At 53.5% G+C, this 21,046-nt stretch overlaps 1 protein-coding gene across 5 annotated transcripts in view; it reads left to right on the top strand.

Annotated features, from left to right (window-relative positions):
• Positions 1 to 8,920, top strand: part of LOC109313459 (forkhead box protein J1-B-like) — a 15,129-nt gene extending 6,209 nt beyond the window's left edge. The window contains exons 1-5 of one of the 5 annotated variants that reach the window (XM_019540040.1): positions 6 to 69; positions 957 to 1,100; positions 1,190 to 1,285; positions 1,838 to 2,395; positions 7,634 to 8,920. In XM_019540040.1, the coding sequence (XP_019395585.1) occupies positions 1,095 to 1,100; positions 1,190 to 1,285; positions 1,838 to 2,395; positions 7,634 to 8,413 (1,440 nt within the window). In that variant the 5' untranslated portion in view covers positions 6 to 69; positions 957 to 1,094 and the 3' untranslated portion in view covers positions 8,414 to 8,920. Of the gene's footprint in view, positions 1 to 5; positions 70 to 616; positions 1,101 to 1,176; positions 1,286 to 1,837; positions 2,396 to 7,633 lie in introns of those variants that run through there. The other 4 variants (XM_019540042.1, XM_019540039.1, XM_019540043.1 and 1 more) reach the window with 4 other exon arrangements.
• The last annotated feature ends 12,126 nt before the right edge of the window (positions 8,921 to 21,046 follow it).

The raw sequence follows: 21,046 nt of genomic DNA, 5'->3' as shown, positions 1-21,046 counted from the left end.
GCCCGCTTCGTCCCAGCCCGACAGGCGCTGCAGCCCGTGCCCGCGGGGCGTCCGCACCTGGCAGGGAAGGTAAGACCGGGCTGGGTGCTGCACGCCTGCCTCGCTCGCTCGGCCTCCCGGGGCGCCCCGCCGCCGCCGCCGGGGGAGCGGGCAGTGGAGAGCGGAGTAGCGCCAAGCACCAGCCGGCTGCCTGCTGGTTCCCGCCGCGGGGCCGCTGCCTGCCCTGCACCTCGGCCCCTGCCCTCCGCGCCGGCCCCTCCTGCGGGAGCGAGCAGGTCTTGGCAGAGCCGCCCGTGCTGGTTTCTCAGGAAAGCTCCCCTCAGGCGGAGGGAGGAACAGCAGCGGTGGGGTCGGAGCGCTTATCTGGGCTGGGGGAGCCTGGGTCAGGACTGGATCAGGCAGTGAGGACTTGCTGGAGTTGAGGGAGAGCCAGGCCAACAAGTGCCTCACCCCCTCAGGGCAATTCTGGGCTGATCTCCCTCCCTCTTGCCAACAAAAGCACTTTGACCAATTTCAGTCCATCCTGGCACAGAATCAAAGCAGGAACAGGCACCACCTTTTTTTCCAAACCAGCCTCTGGTTTCTACCAGCCCATCCTGATGCTGCCTCCCCACCCCGCCTCAGTAATTCCTGATTGCTGCCCAGGGAAACGTGGGTGCTCAGAGGGTGGTGGACTGAAGTGTGCAGAGCAGCACTGAGCAGGGCTCTATTTTAGATCCAGCAGACTAGTGCTGCGAGCCTCAGAGCTGCCGGGCTGCCAGGAGCTGTGCAGAGCAGCCCAGGAGACATTCAGCTAAAAGTCAGGAATAACCAGAGAAATGGCAGTCTAGTTATCCCCTGCTCTGAGCTACGGAGTCCTAGGCTGCTTGGGGACAGGAGCAGCTCTCAGCTGTGCTGTCCTGACACCCCTGCAGGCAGCCCGATGCTGATGAGTGGTGGGATGTGTGGTTCTCTAGGCTCTTTCTGAAGGCATCACTGCTGTTCCAGTATCCAGCTGTCCATGTATCTGGCTTGCCCTGAGCTGGCCACCCTGGGCCGTATTGTGTTGCATTGTTTGTGCGGCAGTGCGATCACTCTAGCCATGCACTACCTTAATGAAGGTAAATATGAACCCTTTCTTGCTAGCACCTGGACGCCTGCTGTAACAGGATAACAGGTCCCTGGAGGTTCTCTCAGTACAAATACACAGGCAGACTGCAAATCCCCTGTGGGCAGAACAGGGGACACCAGTGTAACCAAATCTGGCTGCCTGGGGATTTTGTTTTGTGCTCAGGAGCTGCAGGGGGCAAGTCCTCAGCCTTTGTCTCAGTGGCATCTGTCCTGCACGTGGGGGGGTAGGCATTGCTCAGTGGATAGAGCAGGATGACCGGGGAACTGGCATTTCTCACTCCTGTCCATGGCCTTCCTTGCAGGGTCCTGGGAAGTTCTGTGCCCTTACTGCCTCAGTTTCCCCATGTGCAAATGCAGAGCCATAAAATTAGCATTGGTTGGAAGCTGACATCCTGAATGGAAGGTGCCTGTTGCTGTGTCAGATTCCCCCCAGGGAAAGAGCCACAGACCCAGTGGTCACTGGCCCAACCACTTCTGAAAGCCTTGCATAACCATGTGAGAGAAATATTTCTCCCTGGGGAAAAGTCTGTGCTTCACTTCAGGCTCCAATATGTTTCCAGAAGAGACTGTTGGTTCCTTGCATCCCATGCCCCCTGTCCTTCCCCTCCCTGAGCTGTCCTTCCCTGGGGCAGGTCTTCTGAGCTCTGCTAAGGGGCCTGAATCTGTATGGTGCGCAGTACAGTGAAGTTGGGTCCTGTAGCTGATCTGCCTCTCCTCTGCCTCCCAGCGGGTAGAGGGACTGTGCTGGAGGAGAATGCCCATTCTCACCTCGCCCGAGATTGCCACCAAGTTCAAAGAGAAGTGGCTGCAACTACACCCTGAGGACCAGGACAATGTCAGTGGGGCTGTGACACTGGATGACAGCCTCACCAGCCTGCAGTGGCTCCAGAATTTCTCCATCCTCAGCACTGGCCCTGAGAGACTGCCTGCCCTGGGCCACCATCTCCACCAGCCTTGTGGGAAGTCTTTCCAAAATGCCGAAGCCCCTGCCAGCCCCCCAGCAGGAGACACTGCAGCCAAGGGGATGCCCCCAAGCCTGGGCAAACCTACCTCTGCAGCCACCTCCCCTGGCACTGGCCAGCTGCTGCCCCTCACCAGACTTCCCCTTGGTGCCCTAGAGATCGATTACAAGAACAACTCCACAGTGAAGCCTCCTTACTCCTATGCCACCCTCATCTGCATGGCCATGGAGGCCAGCAAGCAGGCCAAGATCACCCTGTCTGCCATCTACAGTTGGATCATGGAGAACTTCTGCTACTACAGACATGCTGACCCCAGCTGGCAGGTGAGTTGGCAGCTTGAATAATTAATACTCCTGGTGAGGCGATGCATAATGGAGGCTGCTGTCTGTCAGCAAGAGCACTGGTACTCATTAAGCTGATAAATGAGCTGTTGCATTTAATTCCCTTTGCCTTCAGTTATATCCCATAGCACCTCTGTCCTGCAGTATGAGAGGGTGGGGGATGGCAGGGAGGGAGCCTGTCTTGCTTCTTGGATGACATAAGCGTTCTATTTAGATGCTTTGCAGGTTCTCTAATGGCTTTCTGCTGGAGTGGTGAAAGCCTGAAATGTGCTTCCAAAATCCTCTTTTCTGTAGAAATCTACATGATCTTTGTCATTCTGAGTGAAATACAGGGAGCTCTGTGGTGGGTCATGCTGGCTTTCTGAACACATACAGCAAACCTACAGAGCAGTTTCCTGCTTATTCCCACCTGGAGTCTTGCTGGCTGAACAGACTGCCTCCTTGGTGATTCACTTCAGCATAGTGAGGGGACCCAATTTCTGTTCTTATCTCTCTTCTAAGAACACACTGGGATCCTGCAAACCAGAGGAGGAGCAGATTCCCCACCTCATGTGGCTTGTCTAGACTCAAGGCCAGATGGATCCCTTGCAGTAGGACCAGCAGGAGGAATCTGCTTTGGTGGTGGTTCCCACAAGGCATTAGCTGGTCCCTGAAGGTGTTGCACATGGGTCAGGTTGGAGGATGTAACACTCCCCAGCAAACTCACTGACCTCCCACTTTACAGGCACTCCCTGCATCCCAACCCCTAGGATTCCAGAATTGTCAGCCAGATGACAGAAGACCATGAAATTGGCTTTAAAATCATGAAAAAGAGGACATAGAGGGCTGGGTTCTGGTTTCCCTCCTAGTGTCAGAGCCATTAGAGCCTGGTGTCAGTTCCTTTCCCATGAGGGCCATACATTTTAAATTAAAGCTGAGATTCTTATGTAGGTACATGACTCCCAGAGCCCCCGGTATGGTGGGCATTGGCAGAGCTGCGCTCAGCACTTCACCAACATGGCTCCATCTGCTGGGCGGTAAGGGGGCACCACGGACACCTGGAACTGACAGAAACCAAAGCCCAAACCATTGCTCCTTTCCCATATGTAAGCTTCCTGGCTAGCAGGGCTGTGCAGAATGGCACCGTTCTGTTTCGAATTTTGTTTTGATTCAAAACAGCTGTTCTGCTCCGTTCCATCGAAGCGGCAAAACTGTTTTGATGTTTCACCCATAGGATATAATGGGGAAGGTCAAAACAGCCTATAACTTTGGCATTTCTGGCCTGATTTGGATGAAACTTGCAGGGATGTAGTCCCTTCTGAGGGCATGAAACTTGCCAAGTTTCATGGAGATAGGTACAGGAGGTTTGGAGAAACTGCACCCAAATTCTTGAAAGCAAAACTCATGTCACGTGTATGCGTTAAGCCACAGCAGGGTCAAAACTGCAGGCAGGCTATCCCCTGCTGAGGCCGTGAAGCCTGCCAGCTTTCAAGGAGATAGGTGCAGGGGTTCTGGGTTCTGGGGCCTGCACCTCTGGCTGCTGACAGGCAAAACTTGTGTCATGGGTGCTTGTGGAACTGTGTCTGTCTTGAGGCACTGGAGGTGGCGGGGGGGGCGGAGAACTACTGTAGGCCAGGCTGCTATGCCCTGCTGCAGCCACAAAGCCTGCCAGCTGCTAAGGAGATCGGTGCAGGGGGGTTCTCGGACTCTGTGCCCTAGCTGTTCACAGGCAAAACTCATGTCATGGGTGTTTGTACAACTGCTGCCTCGCAGCAGGACTGAAGATCCCACATCACTTGCCATCACAGACTTGGGGGTAATAATTGACCACAGTATGAACATGAGCTGGCAGTGCGATGCTGTAGCCAGCAGGGCCAACAATACACTGGCATGCATCAATTGATGCATCTCCAGCAAAACCATTGCAAAGAAGGCCAGAAGGGACCTTGGGATTCTCCTGCTCTACTCGGCTCTTCTCAGCGCTGGTGAGATCGCAGCTGGAGTACTGGTCCCATTCTGGTCTCCACACTATAACAAAGACGTGGTGGAGCTTGAGAGAGTCCAGAGAAGGGCTACCCATATAATCAGAGACTTGCATGCCTGCAGGGGTGTCAGGCAAGCCATATGAGAGACCTGGGACTCCATCCTGAAAAAGAGAAGGCTGAGGGGACTTGGTAGTAGCTTACTGCTACATCAGAAGTGTATATCTAGGGATCAGTGAACAACTGTTCACCAGGGCACCCTTGGGGAAAACTAGGAGTAATGGTCACAAACTCCTGGAAGATGGTTTCAGGCTTGTTTCAGGCTCAACATTAGGAAAAACTACTTCACAGCTAGGGTGTCCAGACTGTGGAATAAGCTCCCTCCAGAGGTGGTGCAATCAGCTACCCTGGAAATCTTCAAGAGAAGATTAGACAGTTACCTTGCTGGGTTCACCCGACCCTCAGCTGTCTTTCCTGCTTGGTGCAGCAGGCTGGACCCAATGATCTTGCAGGGTCCCTTCCAGCCTTACAATCTAGGAATCCGTGAGTGGCTGGAGCCTAAATCTTAGGAGATATGGCTTTGGAACGGTTCTTCCAGGCCCCAGAACCCCCTTGCACCGATCTTGACAGCTGGCAGGCTTTCTGGCCGCAGCAGGGCCTAGCAGCCAGGCCTGCCATGTTTTCCCACCCCCCACCCCTCCATGCCCCAAGACAGACACAGTTGCCCAAACACCCATGACATGAGTTTTGCCTGTCAGTAGCTAGAAGTGCAGGGCCCCAGAAGCCCCCTACACCTATCTCCTTGACAGCTGGCAGGCTTTGTGGCTGCAGCAGGGGCCACCATCCCTGCAGCTTTCACTGTGCTGCACCTTAACACACACAGCGTTACCCCTCTCATGAGTTTTGCTTGTCTGGAGCTTGAGGTACAGTTCTACCCAAACCCCTGCACCTATCTCCTTGAAACTTGGCAGGCTTTGTGGCCTCAGCAGGGGCTACCATCCCTGTGGTTTTGACCCCGCTGTGGCTTAACACATATACGTGACATGAGTTTTGCTTTCAAGAATTTGGGTGCAGTTTCTCCAAACCCCCTGCACCTATCTCCATGAAACTTGGCAGGCGTCATGCCGCCAGAAGGGGCTACCGCTCCTGCAAGTTGCATCCAAATCAGGCCAGAAATGCCAAAGTTATAGGCTGTTTCAACCTTCCCCATTATAGCCTATGGGCAAAATGGCAAAATGTTTTGACTTGCCTTGTTTTGTTTCAAGGCTGTTTTGACTACATCTGTTCCATTTCAGTTTTGCTGTTTCAGCCTCAAAATGGGTCGAAACAAAACTGGTGGTGAAATTTTGTACAGCCCTACTGGTTAGCAGTGTGCTAGGCTGCAAGTGCCCTGCTGTGGCAGCTGTGGCTGAGGGGCCAGGCCTAAGCCACTCCTCAGGGCTTCTGCAGAAGTTACAGTTTAAGCCAAACCTTTATTCCTGCCCTCCACAGACCAATCCCCAGGGAGCCACAGGGATTTCCTTGACCTTAATGTTGTGCTCAAGGGGATCAGGCTCTGATCAGTGTGGCCTCCCAGGGGAGCCTGGGGTAAGAAGGGTTCATGCCCTTTTATCTAGCACTCCTGTTACATCCCATCTAATAGGGAATTGGAGTGGAGGGAAGAGTATGAAGCTTCATGTGGCAGAAGAGACTGTCTTACGTAGTTCATGGCTGGGGCCAAGTGTATACCACAGGAACAGCCATGTTTCCAAAACCTTTGACAGTCATCCTACTTGCAAGCCCAAGCCCAGGGGCTTGGGGTTCAGATGCCCCTGAGTTTTGCTTGCCCTTAGCAATAAGGCTGTTGGAGCAAGCAAAAGAGGAGACTCTCGTTTCCATAAACTAGGCTTAAAGCTGCTACACCTCAGTGGGTACTGAACCACACCAGAAGAGCAGTTCTCCTATGGCACGGTTCAGGAAAACTGCCTTCATGGACACAGATGTATGGTATTTCCCTTTCCAGGTTCAGAAGCCTCTACGCTTGATCCGAGCCTTCAAGAGGCCGAGACATGTGATCTTAGCCTCTGAAACCCCAGGTGTGGGTAAAGGATGTTTGCCAGTAGTAGGACTGCTTATGGTTTCTGGACTCTTGGATTTGCAATTAGTTTCAGCTAATTTGGCCTTGGATACAAATTAAAAATAAAAATAAAAATACCACAGGAACAGTCTCTTGTTGGCTTGTCGCTTCTTGGCCTCTTGTTGGCTCAGATCAAGTAAGAGAAACACCGTGACCACAGAAGCTGTCTCCCTAGTTGCACTGGGGAAGACCACTCTCCTGGCACAGGGATAGTACCTGCCAACGTAATGTATAGTAAACCTCCCACTTAGCTGCTGGAGTGGGAAGGGCTTGGCTTTATGCCACTTTATGGAAATGGGAGACTCTTCCTTGGCTTGCCCCTGGGGCCTTACAGCTGAGAGCAAGGAAAATTCAGGGACATCTGAACCTCAAGCCTCTGGGCTTGGGAATGCAAGTAGGATACCCACCAAAGGATTTGGGAACATCTGAAGCCCCAGATAGTGGTGGAGGATGTTTGCCAGTAGTAGGGCCACTTATGGTTCTGCACTGACTCACGGATTTGGAATTTGTTTTGGCTAATTTGGCTTGGAATACGGAAAATTAAGAAAAAATAATACCACAGGAACAGCCACCCAGGTTTATATGATTACTGTGTGCCAACCTGCCCATGTGGGCTCTGGTGGCTAGCATAGCCTGCTTGCCAGAATAGGCCTGTACATTAGCCCCTCCCTGCCTCTGTCTCAGGATGCTGGAGCAGTGGCAATTGGTGTTGGCACTGCAGTGAGGTGGCTCAACCCACAGTGATGACTGTGAACCTCCAGCAGATGCAGGTATCAGCATTGCAAACTTTTCCTCCAAGCCAAGAGAGCTGGAACCCTCTGTTCTTCCAAATTAAAACAGCCTTTGCTGACTCCAGGAGCAGGAGGTTTATGGCTTTACTCTCCTCCATCCCACCCCCCGTAGAGGGCTTACTAAGTCCCACAACCCAGTGGGAGGCCTCCATTCTAGTTCAGTCCCAGCCCCTGGGCACCTTAATGAATTTCCTGTGCCTTAAGATCCCTTGTGAAGGTGCTGCCAGGGCTGTTTGCTTTAAGCCTCTGAGCTGGGTGCCATAGGCTCTGGAGGCAGCTGGGCAATGCACAGCAGCTTCCCTGAGCTGCCTGATGGCTCACAGCCTTGTTCCTTCTGCCCTCTGGCCCACAGAACTCCATCCGGCACAACCTGTCCTTGAATAAGTGCTTCATGAAGGTGCCACGGCAGAAAGACGAACCAGGAAAGGGGGGCTTCTGGCAGATCGACCCCCGCTATGCAGATATGTTTGTCAACGGGGTTTTCAAGAGGAGGCGCACACCAGCCCCCAGCTACAACCCCCTACCACAGCCTGACGTGCCCAGCCCAAATGCTGCCTATGGCCTCTCATCTCCAACACTCCACCCAGGGAGCGAGCAGTTGCACCCAGGACATGCCACAGCCCATGCTCTGCAGCTGCAGGATCAGAGCTTCAGCCTTGCAGGTGCCCCCCATGCTACCAGCAAACGCAAGCAGCCTGTGCCCAAGTACAGCACCACAGCAGTCAAAACTTGCCCGTCCCCACTGTTACCTGCCCATGGTGCTGGGGACAGCACCCTGACAAGGGATTGCAGCTGGGCCAGCATCTTCGATGATGTCTTAGATGAAAGCGCCAGCAACTTTGAGGAGTTGGATATAAATGCAGCACTCGGCTCTCTGGGAGCAGACATGGGCCAGACCCAAAGCAGGCACTCCAGCCCCGCCAGCCCCTGGGGAGCCCTGGACACCTACCATCTCTGTCCAGAGCATTCCCTCCTTGAAGACATCCCTTTCACAGACCCTCTGCAGCCCCCCTTGGTGGAAGCCAGGGAAGAGGATCTGGGCCTCTCCTGGGGCTTTGAGCAAGGCTTCACCTTCTCCGAAGGCTTCCTAGGTGAAATGCAGCTGTGGGACAAAGGAGACTCCTTACTGTGACCTCTCCTGGGGCAAGGACAAGCTTGTAATCTGTGGGAAGCAGATACCTGGCACTGAAGTCTGCTGGTCTCCCAGCCCTGCTGTCCCCCTGGTCCTTCTGCTTGGAGGCACCTTGCCCTTGACTGGACTGGGCTGCTCGTGTGAAAGTTCCCCAGAGCTACTGCATGCCCCCCTGCCCCACAGACTGAAGGAAGGGCAGGGCCCTGCACTCCACCCTGACAGCTGAGATGTGTGTCTTTCTCTGCCCTCCCTGCCAACACAGAGCAGGCTGTACTCCAGCAATCAAGCTGTGCACCTGCCCAGTGCTTCTGCAACCATGTGCAGGCCTGGTCTCCCTGAGGAACATCTCCTTGGATGTTCTTGCCCAGCTGTGATGATGTGACCCCTCCTACTGGGCCTAGCCTTGTTCTACCATGCTGTGGAGATGACTTGCTGCAGGGAGCCTTAGGTGAAATGGCAAACAGAAGAACCAGCCTTGGGGAGAATATTGGGGGGGGTGGAGGGGGAGGCCAAGGCAAGGTGCTGAGGAAGCTTGGAAAACCATCACTGCAAATAGTGTCCTGCTACATAGCCAGACCCAGGCCTGGGTCTAAGGAAATGGCACTGCTCGACAGCCCCTGTTTTCCAGCTGGCAGGGGCCTCCCCTGAGTCTGCCTCCCAGTAAGACAAAGGGAGGAGTAGGAAGCCAACATAGCACCAGACTTGTTGAGTGAGGTAAATCCCCTCTTGGCACTGCAGTAGCCAAAGCTTGGGCTGTCAGACAACGCCAAAGGGAGCGTTCTCCTGCCTAAGCAGCTGTAAGCCCAGCCTGGCTAATGTCCTGCCTGTCCCCTGTCTGCCAGACTGCTCATGGCTACACACACTGCTCTTCCTTCTGTTCCTGGCTGAGGACCACCTGGATTTGCCCCGAAGTCCCCTTCACCATGGAAACACCATTCACCCTGTCTTCCCCATACAGCAGGAGCACTTCTATATGCCCCATCGAGCTGTCATGACTGGAGTCACTAACACTGTCTAGGGACCAGGGCATCAATGGGAGGCAGGGCACAGCAGCAGGACACTTGGCATCTGATTTTGACCCTGCCTGTGTCACACACTTCGACCTCACAAGTGACTTATCTGTTCAGTGCCTCAGCTTCCCCATCTGTAAAGTAGGGATGTCCCCAGTCAAGCACTTCACGGCAGCTCTAAGCACCACTGGATCCTATTCTCCCTCTGCCCCACAGGACAGCTGTCACTCATGGGAGTTTCTCACTGATCCTTTGGTTCCCGGTGGTCAGCAGGGAGTCCATGACCAAACACTGGCTCTTGGAGTGCCAGGGTGGGGTCTAGAAGTCCCAAGGGCAGCATGTGGTGCTCCCAAGGGCTTACAAGACTACAGGACTTGGTACTGGCTGGGCCCACCTGTAGATACTGTGCCTCATCAGGCACACTCTTCCCACAAGGTGCTATGGAGAGTGCCCCAGTTTCCCAGAACACCCGGGTGCACCCCCACAGCTTTGCTGTTTGGGGGCTAAGTAGTGAAGGCTCAGCATGTAAAAAGCTGCAGCAGAGACACAACTGAGCGTGTCAGTGATGCTCCTGTGAGCCAGTTCCCATGGCTGCAGGTTGTGCTGTGCTCCCACTGCAGCTGACAGCGAGCTGTCTCAGCTCTGCCACTACCCTGTCAAGTTAGGTGCATATTGCTACATTCTGGGTAACGCAGGCAGCTGTCTCATAGTGTGTCTAGTGGGCTAGTGTGCTCAAGAGCTTGGATGCAGAGTGATACTAGGGAAATGTACTCTGAGACAAGCTAACCTGGCTGAAATGGCAGCACAGGCAGGGCTGGAGATGCTATAAAAACAATGCAGGGTAAGCCATGCTAGCAGCCAGCAGGGGCAGAGCACTGGACCATTAGTTGCTGTAGTGTTGACAGGGCCTTTGAAACATGAGCCATCAGTGGTGAGACCACAGCTGGAGTACTGCATCCAGGTCTGGGCACCGCACTTCAACAAGGACATGGAAATGCTTGAGAGAGTCCAGAGAAGAACCACCCATATGATCAGAGACTTGCAAGACAAGCCATAGGAGAATAGGCTGAGGGACCTGGGCCTCTAGCCTAAAAAAGAGAAGGCTGAGAGGGAAATTGGTAGCAGCTTACTACTATATCAAGGGACTACATCAAGGGCTTAGCAACCAACTGTTCACCAGGGCACCCTTGGGGAAAACCAGGAGTAATGGCTACAAACTCCTGGAAGACCGTTTCAGATTCAACCTTAGAAAAAACTTCTTCACAGTCAGGGTGTCCAGACTGTGGAACAAACTCCCTCCAGTGGTGGTGCAATCACCTACCCTGGAAATCTTTAAGAGGAGACTGGATGGACACCTGACCCCAGTTGTCTTCCTGCCCAGTGCAGGAGGGCTGGACCCAATGATCTTATGAGGTCCCCTAACAATCTGTGAATCTATGAGACCCCGACTGAGCCTGGCTTCTACTCATAGAGCATCCAGAACAGCCAGCCACCTCTCAACAGCAGGATGCTCCTGCCCAAACCCCTTCTCAGCTGTGCCCAAACAACACTCCTTGCCACAGGATTACAGCCTTGGTTCTGGGAAATGGGGCAATACAGCCCTGCCTGTTCCAGGCCCATCTGCCCAGCTGTCTCAGGGGAGAGAGTCAGGGTCTGTACTGCAACAGTCAACAGTGCTAGGACTGAGGGACACCCTGAGTTAGCTCTGGAAGCACAGAGAGGTGCTGAAGCCCTTGCTTGAGGCAGCAAAGGGCATACGTGTCTATCACAGCTGCTGCCTGAGACAGCCCAAAGCTAGTGCTGCCGTGGGACACACCCATGACTCCTCTGCCTGTGCCCACTGGGAAAGGGCAGGGCCTTGCCCAGCAGAACCTGGGCCATGCATTTTCCTCCTATGCCCCTGCCTGTGCTCCTGGGGAGGCAGTGAGCACCGCAACAAGTGAAGCAGAAATAGAGTCTCTAGGAGAAAGTGCAGCCATTTTGCTGGCAGACCCATTGGGCAGCTAATGGAGCCCCTTGAGATGTAAAGTTGCAGGTCATAGAAAACACAATACCGAGAGCTCCCTAAGGGGCTCAGCATTAATTTTCTAAAACTGCCCATCCAGCAGTGCCTCCACATGTCCACGGGAGCAGGGGAGGAGGCAAAGGAGTAGCAGGTATTAGAAGCAGAAATGATCAGGGCTAAAAGGTCCTTTTTAGCTGCATGAGCTCCATCCTGCACTGACTGGGCTTGCACTGCCTGGCTGGGATTTTACCAATGCATGAGTCGAGAGCCTCAGGCTTGCATTTCCCATGTCCACTCCATGCTTGCCTTGCTCCATAGGCCTCTGAAAGCTTTTACTACGGTGGAACAAGTAGGAACACACAGCAGGAGACAGGTTTCTCTGCAGGTAAGAAAACAGCACTAACCACAGCACAGCTCAGTTACTTGAAGAGCAGGACTGAAGCAATACAGAGAAGCCAGACCATGCATGGGCACTGTGTACACAGTCCTTTTCCAATGTGGAAGCTACTCGTGTATGAGCCTGCCACAGTTGGGTCAAGATGCCTGGCTGGTTCCAGAGGGGATGTTTGATTAAATTAAGGAAGAGTGCGCAAGGTGGGGCTGAGCTGGCTGCTCCGAGGTCTGTTCCAGCCCTGTGCCCCTCCCGGCTGAACCAGCATCCTGGGGAGAAGGCTCTGGCTGACTGCTCTGGGTCCTGTCCAATAACAAAGCTCTTGGCAAGAAATGCCTTTGTTTTAGTTTTTTTATTATTATTATTATGATTATTGTAAAAGACAGCATAAATATGTGCCTGGGGACAAAGATTACCGCTCAGTATGAGTCTCCTTGGCATGCAGGCACTGAGACTTTATGTGTTAGAGCCTTGAATTGTCCCTGGGCTGAGAACAAGCTTCAAATCCTCCCGCCCAACCTGCCAAGCTCTGTGAAGTGGGAGCCCACCAGGGCAAGGCTGGGGGCAGAATGGCAGTGTTGCAGCCTGAGCAGTGCATAGAGGCAGCTTCAAGACCAACAAAAGGCCAACTCAAACATGCATATGTTCCACATGGAGTTAATTCACTCCCACTGGGAACGGGGCGGGGCACCCCAAGTCCCATGAAGAGAGTTGCATGCAGAAAGGCCAGTTAACTTCCTCTGCCAGGCTTTGTCTTGAGCAATCTGCTCAGAGCCTACAGACCAGGGGAATACAGCCCACCTCTCCCCTCCAGCAGAAAGAAAGCTGTACCTTTTGGCACCCTGATCCACACACCTCCTGCCTCTGAGCCTGGCTTCCCAGGCCTCCCTCAGCTACTGCTGCTGCACACCTCCACCTAGGAAGCCCCATGTTGCTCCCCCCTCCTCTCTCCCTCAGGCTTCTGAGCTGAGCAGGAGGCTGCATGTACAGTGCCCGCTTCCAGGGTGGCTGCCCTCTCCATGCCAAGATGACCAAAGCTGCCTCATGCAGAGGAGCTTGCCCCAGCTCCCACATCTGTGCAGGCTGCCTTCTCACAGTCACCTCACTGAGCACTGTGTTTGCCAGCTGGCATGGCACTCATCCCTAATTGAGCAAGACAGTCCCAAAATGGAAACTTCAAGTCCTAGTCCCAAGCTGTATGACTCCAGGACAGCTTTTGTCCCAGATTCACAGTGTCATGCAGGAGTCCAGCTTTTCTGTTCACCACAGAAACCATGGCCAGGAGCCATACACAGGAAGTGCCAAGTGCACATGCATGCCTGCACACATGTACATAGGAATACATCCAGACAGCATGGAGAGCAGCTCCCTGCAGGTAAGTCTATAGGGGGGGAATGGGAGGGGGGATCAGATTGAGGCCCCCACAGTGAGAGGGCATGGGACAGGGGCTGGGGGTGCTGCTCAGCCAGGACAGTGCATTGGGACTGGGGCGGGGAATGGAATGCAGCCATGAGAGGCTTCTTGAGGGGGGCATACCCCCCCATATTTGTGCACAGGGGGAGGCAGATGTGGGTTGCCAGCTGCTGGCTCAGGTCTCCCTTTCCAGATACACTCCCCTCAGGAGCACTGAACCACCATGGTGAGGCACCCCCTCCCTGCCTGGCAGCAGTGATGATGAAAGCCATGTGGAGTTGTGCCTCCAAGTGCTGCCAGGCATGCAGGGGGTTCATGGCTGATGCAGAGCTCCTGGAGGAAGGGCAGCAGGGCAGAGAGCCATAAGCCCACAGTGGGCAGCCTGCATCCATCCCTGCTCCACTTAGCTCTGCTCTGACCGTGCCACTGGGTATGGCCCACATTTCCATTTTGAAAAGGTGGTCACCCTACAAGGCACAGGCCTCAGGCCAGCCCTGCAGCTCTCTGCTACCTGTGGGCCCTTGCCCTGGGGGCCTGAGCCTGATAGCTCAGCCCTGTGCAGAGTGGGTGTGAGACCTCCCATGCCTAGGATGGGGGTGGAGGGACAGGCTGATCTGGGGCTGTTCCATGCTTAAAGCAGCCCTAATGCAAGAGGCCAAGGCTGGAGTGTGTCCTTGAACTTGCCCGGTGCTGTCTGGCCCGTTTGAGACCATGACTCAGGTGCCTCCATACACTTAAAACCAAATGTGGCTACACTGGCAACAGGCCTATTTGTTGCTTTGAGGGACCATATGCCACTGCCCACAAAAAAATTCTATAAGCCTCCCTTAAAAAGGAAGGCCACCAGGATAACACCAACTAAACTAGGTTGATCAGGGGATGGGGCTGCAGATGACAGAGAAAACGAACCACAAGCCATGTGCTGGAACAGCCCATGTAAGTACTGGGCCTGATGGGCAACAGGATGGGAGCACAAAGGGCACCCATCAGGGGGCTCAAGCGTCTCTATACTAATGCTAGAAACATGGGGAACAAGCAGGAGGAACTCACACTCCTGCTTGCAAACAAGAACTTCAACTTAGTTGGGCTAACTGAAATCTGGTGGGACCCTACCCACAATTGGGCAGTAAGCATTGAGGGCTATATGCTGTATAGATGTGATAGAGAGCAATACCCACCTCTTTTTCCTCTACTCTATGTTAAGGAACAATATACATCTTCCATAATCAAGATGAGCTCAGAGGAGGGGCAAATTGAGCTATTGTGGGTCAGAATGCAAGGAGGTTGTGGGGAAAGAAACTTGGTAGTGGGGATCTACTACAAGCTGCCATATCAGGAGGATGAGCTGGACCTGGAATTCTCAAGGCAGCTCTCAGAGACTGTACAGTCAATGGACATGGGTGACCTAAACTACCCTGCCATCTCCTGGGAGGATCAATCAGCTAGATCCAACCATTCATGTAGATTCTTAACCTGCATACAGGACCTTCACCTAACACAGGAGGTATATGGTCCCACTAGAGGAAACACCCTACTGGACATGGTGCTGGCTACAGGGGATGACCTGGTGGGGGATCTACTGACACAAGGTACCTAGGGGACAGTGACCATCACTTGATTGAATTCACTATCCAGGGTAGGGTGGGAAAGATAACCAGTAGGGCAGAAGTGCTAGACTTCATAAAGGCTAACTTCAGTTTGCTCAGGAGATTAGTTAGTAAGGCACTGAAGAACAGGAGCATTTGTGAGATGGGAATCCAGGAAAGGTTGGTCATTCCTAAAGGGAGCAATCCTACAGGTGCAGAAGGAGACAATCCCATTGCACAGGAAAGGGGCCAAGAAACCATCTTGGCTGAACAGGGAAATCCAGGAAAGCCTAGCGGCAAAAAAAGAGGGATATAAGCTGTGGAAGCAGGGGGTAGCTACCAAGACAGAGTATTATCTATTTGGCCTGCACTTGCAGGGAGGCAGTTAGAAAGGCCAAAGCAGAAATGGAATTCAGACTGGCAACAAAAATTAAAGACAATAAAAAGTCCTTATTCAGGTATATAGAGAGTAAAAAGCAGGCTCAGGGTAGCCTAGGACCCACTACAGGACAAACTAGGGCAATTAGTGACAGACAGTGGGGACAAGGCTGAGCTCTTCAATGAGTTTTTTTACTCCCATATTCTTGAACATGGATCAGGACAAATCTCCCAGTTGGATTACAGACAGGCACAAAAGGGACACCAGCCCACCAACGGTTAGTGCGGACTTGGTGAAGAGGCACTTGGAAGGACTAGATGTGTTTTAAGTCAGCAGGCCCAGATGATCTCCATCCAAGGGTGCTGAAGGAATTGGCCAGTGTCATAGGAGAGCCACTGGCATGGTTGTTTGAGCGTTCATAGTGCTCAGGACAGGTCCCAGAGGATAGGAAAAGGGCCAATGTGGTCCCTACATTCAAGAAGGGGAGAAAGGAGGATCTGAGTAACTATAGACCCATAAGTCTCACCTCTATCCTTGGGAAAATCTTTGAAAAAATTATTAAGGGTCACATTTGCAGGAGTCCAGCAGGAAAAACAATGCTGAAGAGATTCATAGCAGGTAGATCCTGCCTGATTAACCTTGTTCCTTTTTATGACTTGGTCACAAAATGGTTAGATGCAGCAGTTGAGGTGGATGTCATTTACTTGGATTTTAAGAAGGCTTTCGATACAGTATCTCATCCTATTCTCATAAATAAACTGAGCAGTTGTGACAGATAATTACATGCTCAGTGGGTGGCAAATTGGCTTAGGGGTCATACCCAGAGAGTGGTGGTGGATGGGACGGTATCAACCTAGAAAGATGTCAGCAGTGGAGTCCCACAAGGGTCGCTCCTTTGACTTGTGCTGTTCAATGTCTTTATCAGTGACTTGGATGAGGGTGTGGAGAGCACTCTGTCCAAATTTGCAGATGATACCAAATTATGGGGTAAAGTTAACACACTAGCGGTAGGGAACAAATCCAGGTTGATCTGGGCAGGTTGGGAAAGTGGGTAGAACAGAATAGGATGCAGTTCAGCAAAGACAAGTGCAAAGTGCTGCACCTAGGGAAAAGGAATTACGAGCACACGTACAGGCTGCGGGACGACCTTTTCAGCAGCACAGCAGCAGAAAGGGATCTCAGATTCATTGTTAACACCAAAATAAACATGAGTCATCAATGTGGCGAAGCCATCAGTAAAGCTAACTGCACTCTATCATGCATTAGCAGGTGCATCACAAACAAGTCCAGGGAGGTGATACTTCCTCTCTATGCACTACTGGTCAGGCCACAGCTGGAGTACTGCACCCAGTTTTGGGTGCCGCACTTCAAGAGGGATGTGGACAACCTTGAGAGGGTTTAGAGGAGGGCCACTTGTATGGTTAGGGGGCTGCAGGCAAAGCCCTGTGAAGAGAGACTGAGAGACCTAGATCTCTTCAGCCTTTGCAAGAGAAGGCTGAGAGGTGATCTTGTGGCTGCCTACAAATTCTTCAGGGGAGGCAGCAAGGAATAGGAGATGCTCTGTTTACCAGACACCCTTTGGAGTAACTAGGAACAATAGCCTAATGTCTATGAAATCTATAAGCTGACAGAAAGCATATTTAGGCTGGACTTCTGGAAGAAGCAGCTGCCAGCAGCAGCTCACAGTGGCAAAGGGCCACCACCCGCAGGCACCAATGACACTGTTGTTGGTGCCTTTTTGTAGGGGGTGCACTGCCATGCTCAGGGCGTGCACATGCACCCATATGCACCCCCTACACATTGCCCCTGACTGGAGACCCTTGTCTTTGCCAAGCATGTCCCACCACTTGGTGTCTGGGCAGAACACGAGGACAAGATGGTGGAAGGTGCAAATTATGAGCATGTAGAGCTGGTGGTGATGGGCAGTTAAGAAGCAGACCAGCCTGATACCCTCCCAGCTTGCTAATATGGTGAGACAGGGAGTTCCATTGGGTCTGCCAAGGCATGGGCCCCACAACAAGCTCCAGAGGACTAGGGAATACCAGAGGCCAGGGACTGCTCTTGCACAGGACCAGATCAATGTAGGCAATGGTCTTGACCTCCTGGAGTAGGTGGCAGGGTGTACAAACTGTGACTAGCTCCATGTGCTGGCCCAGCTTGCAAACAAGAGCAGTGGGATCTGCCCATCCTTGCAGTACCATCGTCCAGTGCACCCAGGGCACCTCTGTTGTCAGCACCACTAGCTGTAGGTTTTTCATCAGGGGCTTGGTGAAGAGGCTCAGGCCTTCCACAACTGTCTCTGGTCATCAGCATCCCAGGCCTCCTGCTTTCATGTCTCATTACCAGGCACCACCTCTGAAGTCCAATAACCCTAAATTAAAGCAGAAGTATGAGTGGCATGAATTAGCACTGACTCTGATTCTTGGCCAAGTACAGCCAAGCCATGCAGTGAGGCCCACAAGCAACAATGCCAGCTGAGACAGCTAGATGCCAAGGGCTGGTGTCTGTTGAGGCTGTTCTAGATCCCTCCCTTCTGGGGCTGGCCCAGGTTCGCACAGCAGGACTCAGCACTGAGGATGACAGACTGGGGACTCTCTGGAGCCCACAGTACCAATCCTAGACACACAGGCTGGGGCCTGGGGAGGCATGACTAGGTTCAGATGGACCCCAGGACTGTTGAGCTATACCCTAGGCAAGGCATTTGCTCTACCCTACCCTTACTATTTGCAGACACCCCCCTGCTGCTGAGAACCCAGGCAGATGCTCAATGGGCATGGATGACATTTAATGTAAATCACCAAATGAGCTACTCTGCATGTCTAAAATAAAAGCATATGTGCTCACGCACCACCCCTGGACAGACACCCATGCCCACACACAGGGAAGGCTCCCATCACTGCTTCCCCCACCCCACCCTTTGCTTTGAGCAGTTGCTTCCCCTGCTTTCTTCCCCGCCCCCCATTCCCCCCCCCAGATCGTCCCGCTGCTCTGTGAGGTTGCCTCCCACACTCCCTACACTGGTCCCTCTGGCTCCTGGCTATTGGCTGGGCCATGGCCTGGGTTGCGCTGCCTGGGTGGGTCTAGCTCCAGCAACAGGTGGAATGTGAGCGGCCAGGTTTGTATTCACCGCTTGGTTAGTAACTGGGAATGTCACACGTGAGTGCACAGTCCTGGATGGTGCAGGGCAGCGCCGGAACAAAGCCATGAGAAGTCTGGGAGCACTGAGGTGATCCCTGGTGACCCCAACACAGGTCTTATTAACCCCTTGGCTTCTGGGATGTGGGTCTCATGCAGAAGATGATACCTGGAACTAGCATATTTCAGCTGCAGCATCCTCCTGAGCTGTAGGTGTGCAGCAAAGACCTGGTGGGGACTGCTTCTTGGACCCCAGCAGTGCTGCTAGCCAGACATGTTGAGCTGGGAATGGAGCTAAGCATGCCTACTAGGACCTCTCACTCCCCCTATCCCTCCCTCCCCAAGCACATACCCCCAAGGACTGGGAGCTCTGTAGGTTGTGGGGCGGGGAGGGGAGGGGTCGCACTTACCCTTCACAGGGGTGTCTGGGTTCAAAGTGTGACAAGTATGAGGCATCAAGTATCATAACAGATTCTCACCCACATCTTCCCCCACCAGCAGAGGCTATGTGGAGCTCAGACGGTTAGCAGTGGGGTCTTTGCCTGTCTCTGCCCCTTCCCCACCTGGGCCCAGTTGTGGCTGGAAGCTGGAGGCAGGATGGATTCTCAGCCTTAGTTGAGGAAAGAAAGACCTTTCTATTGGGTAGGACAGGGCTTAGTCCTAAACCTCCAGCAACTGGTGCCCATGGTGACAGCACCAGAGCAGAAAGGGTGCAAACACCGGGCCCAGCTCTGCGTTAGGCTAACCCGCCACAATGGAATTCCCTGTACCCGCTCATCCCCTGTGCCAGCCCAGTGCTAGCAGGAATGCCCACCTCCCTTTCAGCCCCTGGATGTCCCAGCACTAGGACTGCCCCAGAGACCACAGCTCTACTGAGGGGGCCAGAGCCTCCCTGATGACCCATGCAATCCTGACACATCAGTTCCACCTGTCTTTGAGCCAATTTGAAGCCAGGTTGGAAAGTGCTCTGGGGACCAGGCTGGAGGATACCCCTGTCCAGGAGGTGAAAGCTACCTGGGTTCTGCAGCAATCCCCCTGATCTCAATCCATCTTTTGTCAAAGTATTTCACAAGCACAGAAACTGCCCTGATTGGTCACATGGGCAAGGTGAAGAGGCTGTGTCAGAAAGGAAGCCCTGTCCTTGCATGGCGCTCTGAGCCAGGGGCATAACAAGGGGGCGGGCAACCAGGGGCAACCAGGGCACCCAGAATGGGTGCCAGACTGGAGGATCCCCAGCAAGTCTGTGTCCCTGAAGTAGCAGCAGCAGCAGCAGCAGCAGCAGGGAGCAGGGAGCAGGGTCTCCAGGTCACTGCTGTAACAGCAGCACAGCAACAACTGAAGATGGGCAGGCCACTCTGCCAGCAGCAGCCAGGGAATCTCTGGGACAGATAAGACAGGCTCTTCTCCTTCCCCTGTTCTCCAGTGCTCAGAAACTCCCTGACTCCCAGCAGGGTTTACCCAGGACTCAGCACTCTGGCTCTGCCCATCCTCCCTCCTGCCAGATTTTTCCCAGGGTACAAAACCTACTAGTTACACCTTTGCTCTGGGCCCAGGTCTACCTCAGGGAGAGGAGGAACTGTGAGGGCTGACCAGTGCCTGCTTTGGCCTTTCAGGGACACTGTGGCCTATGAGGCCTGAGTCCCACAGCCTAACCCTGAAGTAGGCCAGTCAGGCCAGGCCAGATGTTGGGGCAGTTAGCAGCAGGGTCTTATCATGAGGGTGTGAGTGTAAGCCCCTCCACACATATGTGCACGTGCGCGCGCGCACACACACACACACACACACTGTACAGAAACTGCTAAGTCTCCAAGCCCAGGTAGCTCAGTTAGCTGGGCTGCAGCCACTGCTCCTGTGGAGGAAAAGGCCTAGCTCAGGAAGCTGCAGAAAAGAGGCTGGGCAGGGCCCATACTCTAGCACTGCACTGCTGCCCCAGCCTAATCCCACCTAGTGTGTGCACCTCCACCCCCACCCACAGATCAGGTGCACAAGTGAGCCCGGGCTTTCTTGCCAGTGCCTGTCTGTCTCTTGGCAAAGGGCAGAGGGGAGCATGCCAGGGCACAAGTGAATGGGAAGGCAGGGATCAGTGAGCAGCACAGTGCAGAGTGTCCCAGCAGCCACAGGAGCTGCCTGAACAACCTGACTATTGCTGTATTGTTCCTGCCGCTTTGTCTTTCTAAGACCAGGCGGTGACTAGCTCCTTCATTGACAAGGCCAATGTCAGGCCAGGGGAGGTTCCCTCCCACTGGTCCCCACTCCTGAGGTCACCATGCAGATCAGGGTCCCAGCTCCCCTCCACCAGAGTCCCCTTCTTTCAGTCTATCTCCTCCTCCTGCACAACCTGATTGCCTTTTATAATCAGGTCACAAAGGCAATAGATGCAGGTATTGCCGTGGATGTAGTCTTTCTAGACTTCAGCAAGACCTTTGACACCGTCTCCCACCCCATCGTCATTAAAAAACTAGGTGACTGTGGCATTGATGCCTACACAGTCAGATGGATTGCAGATTGGCTCAAGGGTCGTACTCAGAGGGGGGTGGTGGATGGGTCATATTCATCCTGGGGGGAAGTGGGCAGTGGAGTCCCCCACGGCTCGGTCCTTGGGCCTGTGCTGTTCAATTTCTTCATTAGCGATTTGGATGATGGGGTGCAAAGCAACCGGTTTAAATTCACTGATGATACCAAAATTTGGGGTGAGGTGAGCATGCTAGTAGGGA

This window comes from Crocodylus porosus, unplaced genomic scaffold, assembly GCF_001723895.1.
Source record: "Crocodylus porosus isolate Cpor-Errol unplaced genomic scaffold, CroPor_comp1, whole genome shotgun sequence".
In the NCBI taxonomy this organism is placed as follows: domain Eukaryota; kingdom Metazoa; phylum Chordata; order Crocodylia; family Crocodylidae; genus Crocodylus; species Crocodylus porosus.
The sequence above is the reverse complement of the archived record's forward strand: the minus strand, read 5'-3'. Positions and strand labels throughout refer to the sequence as shown.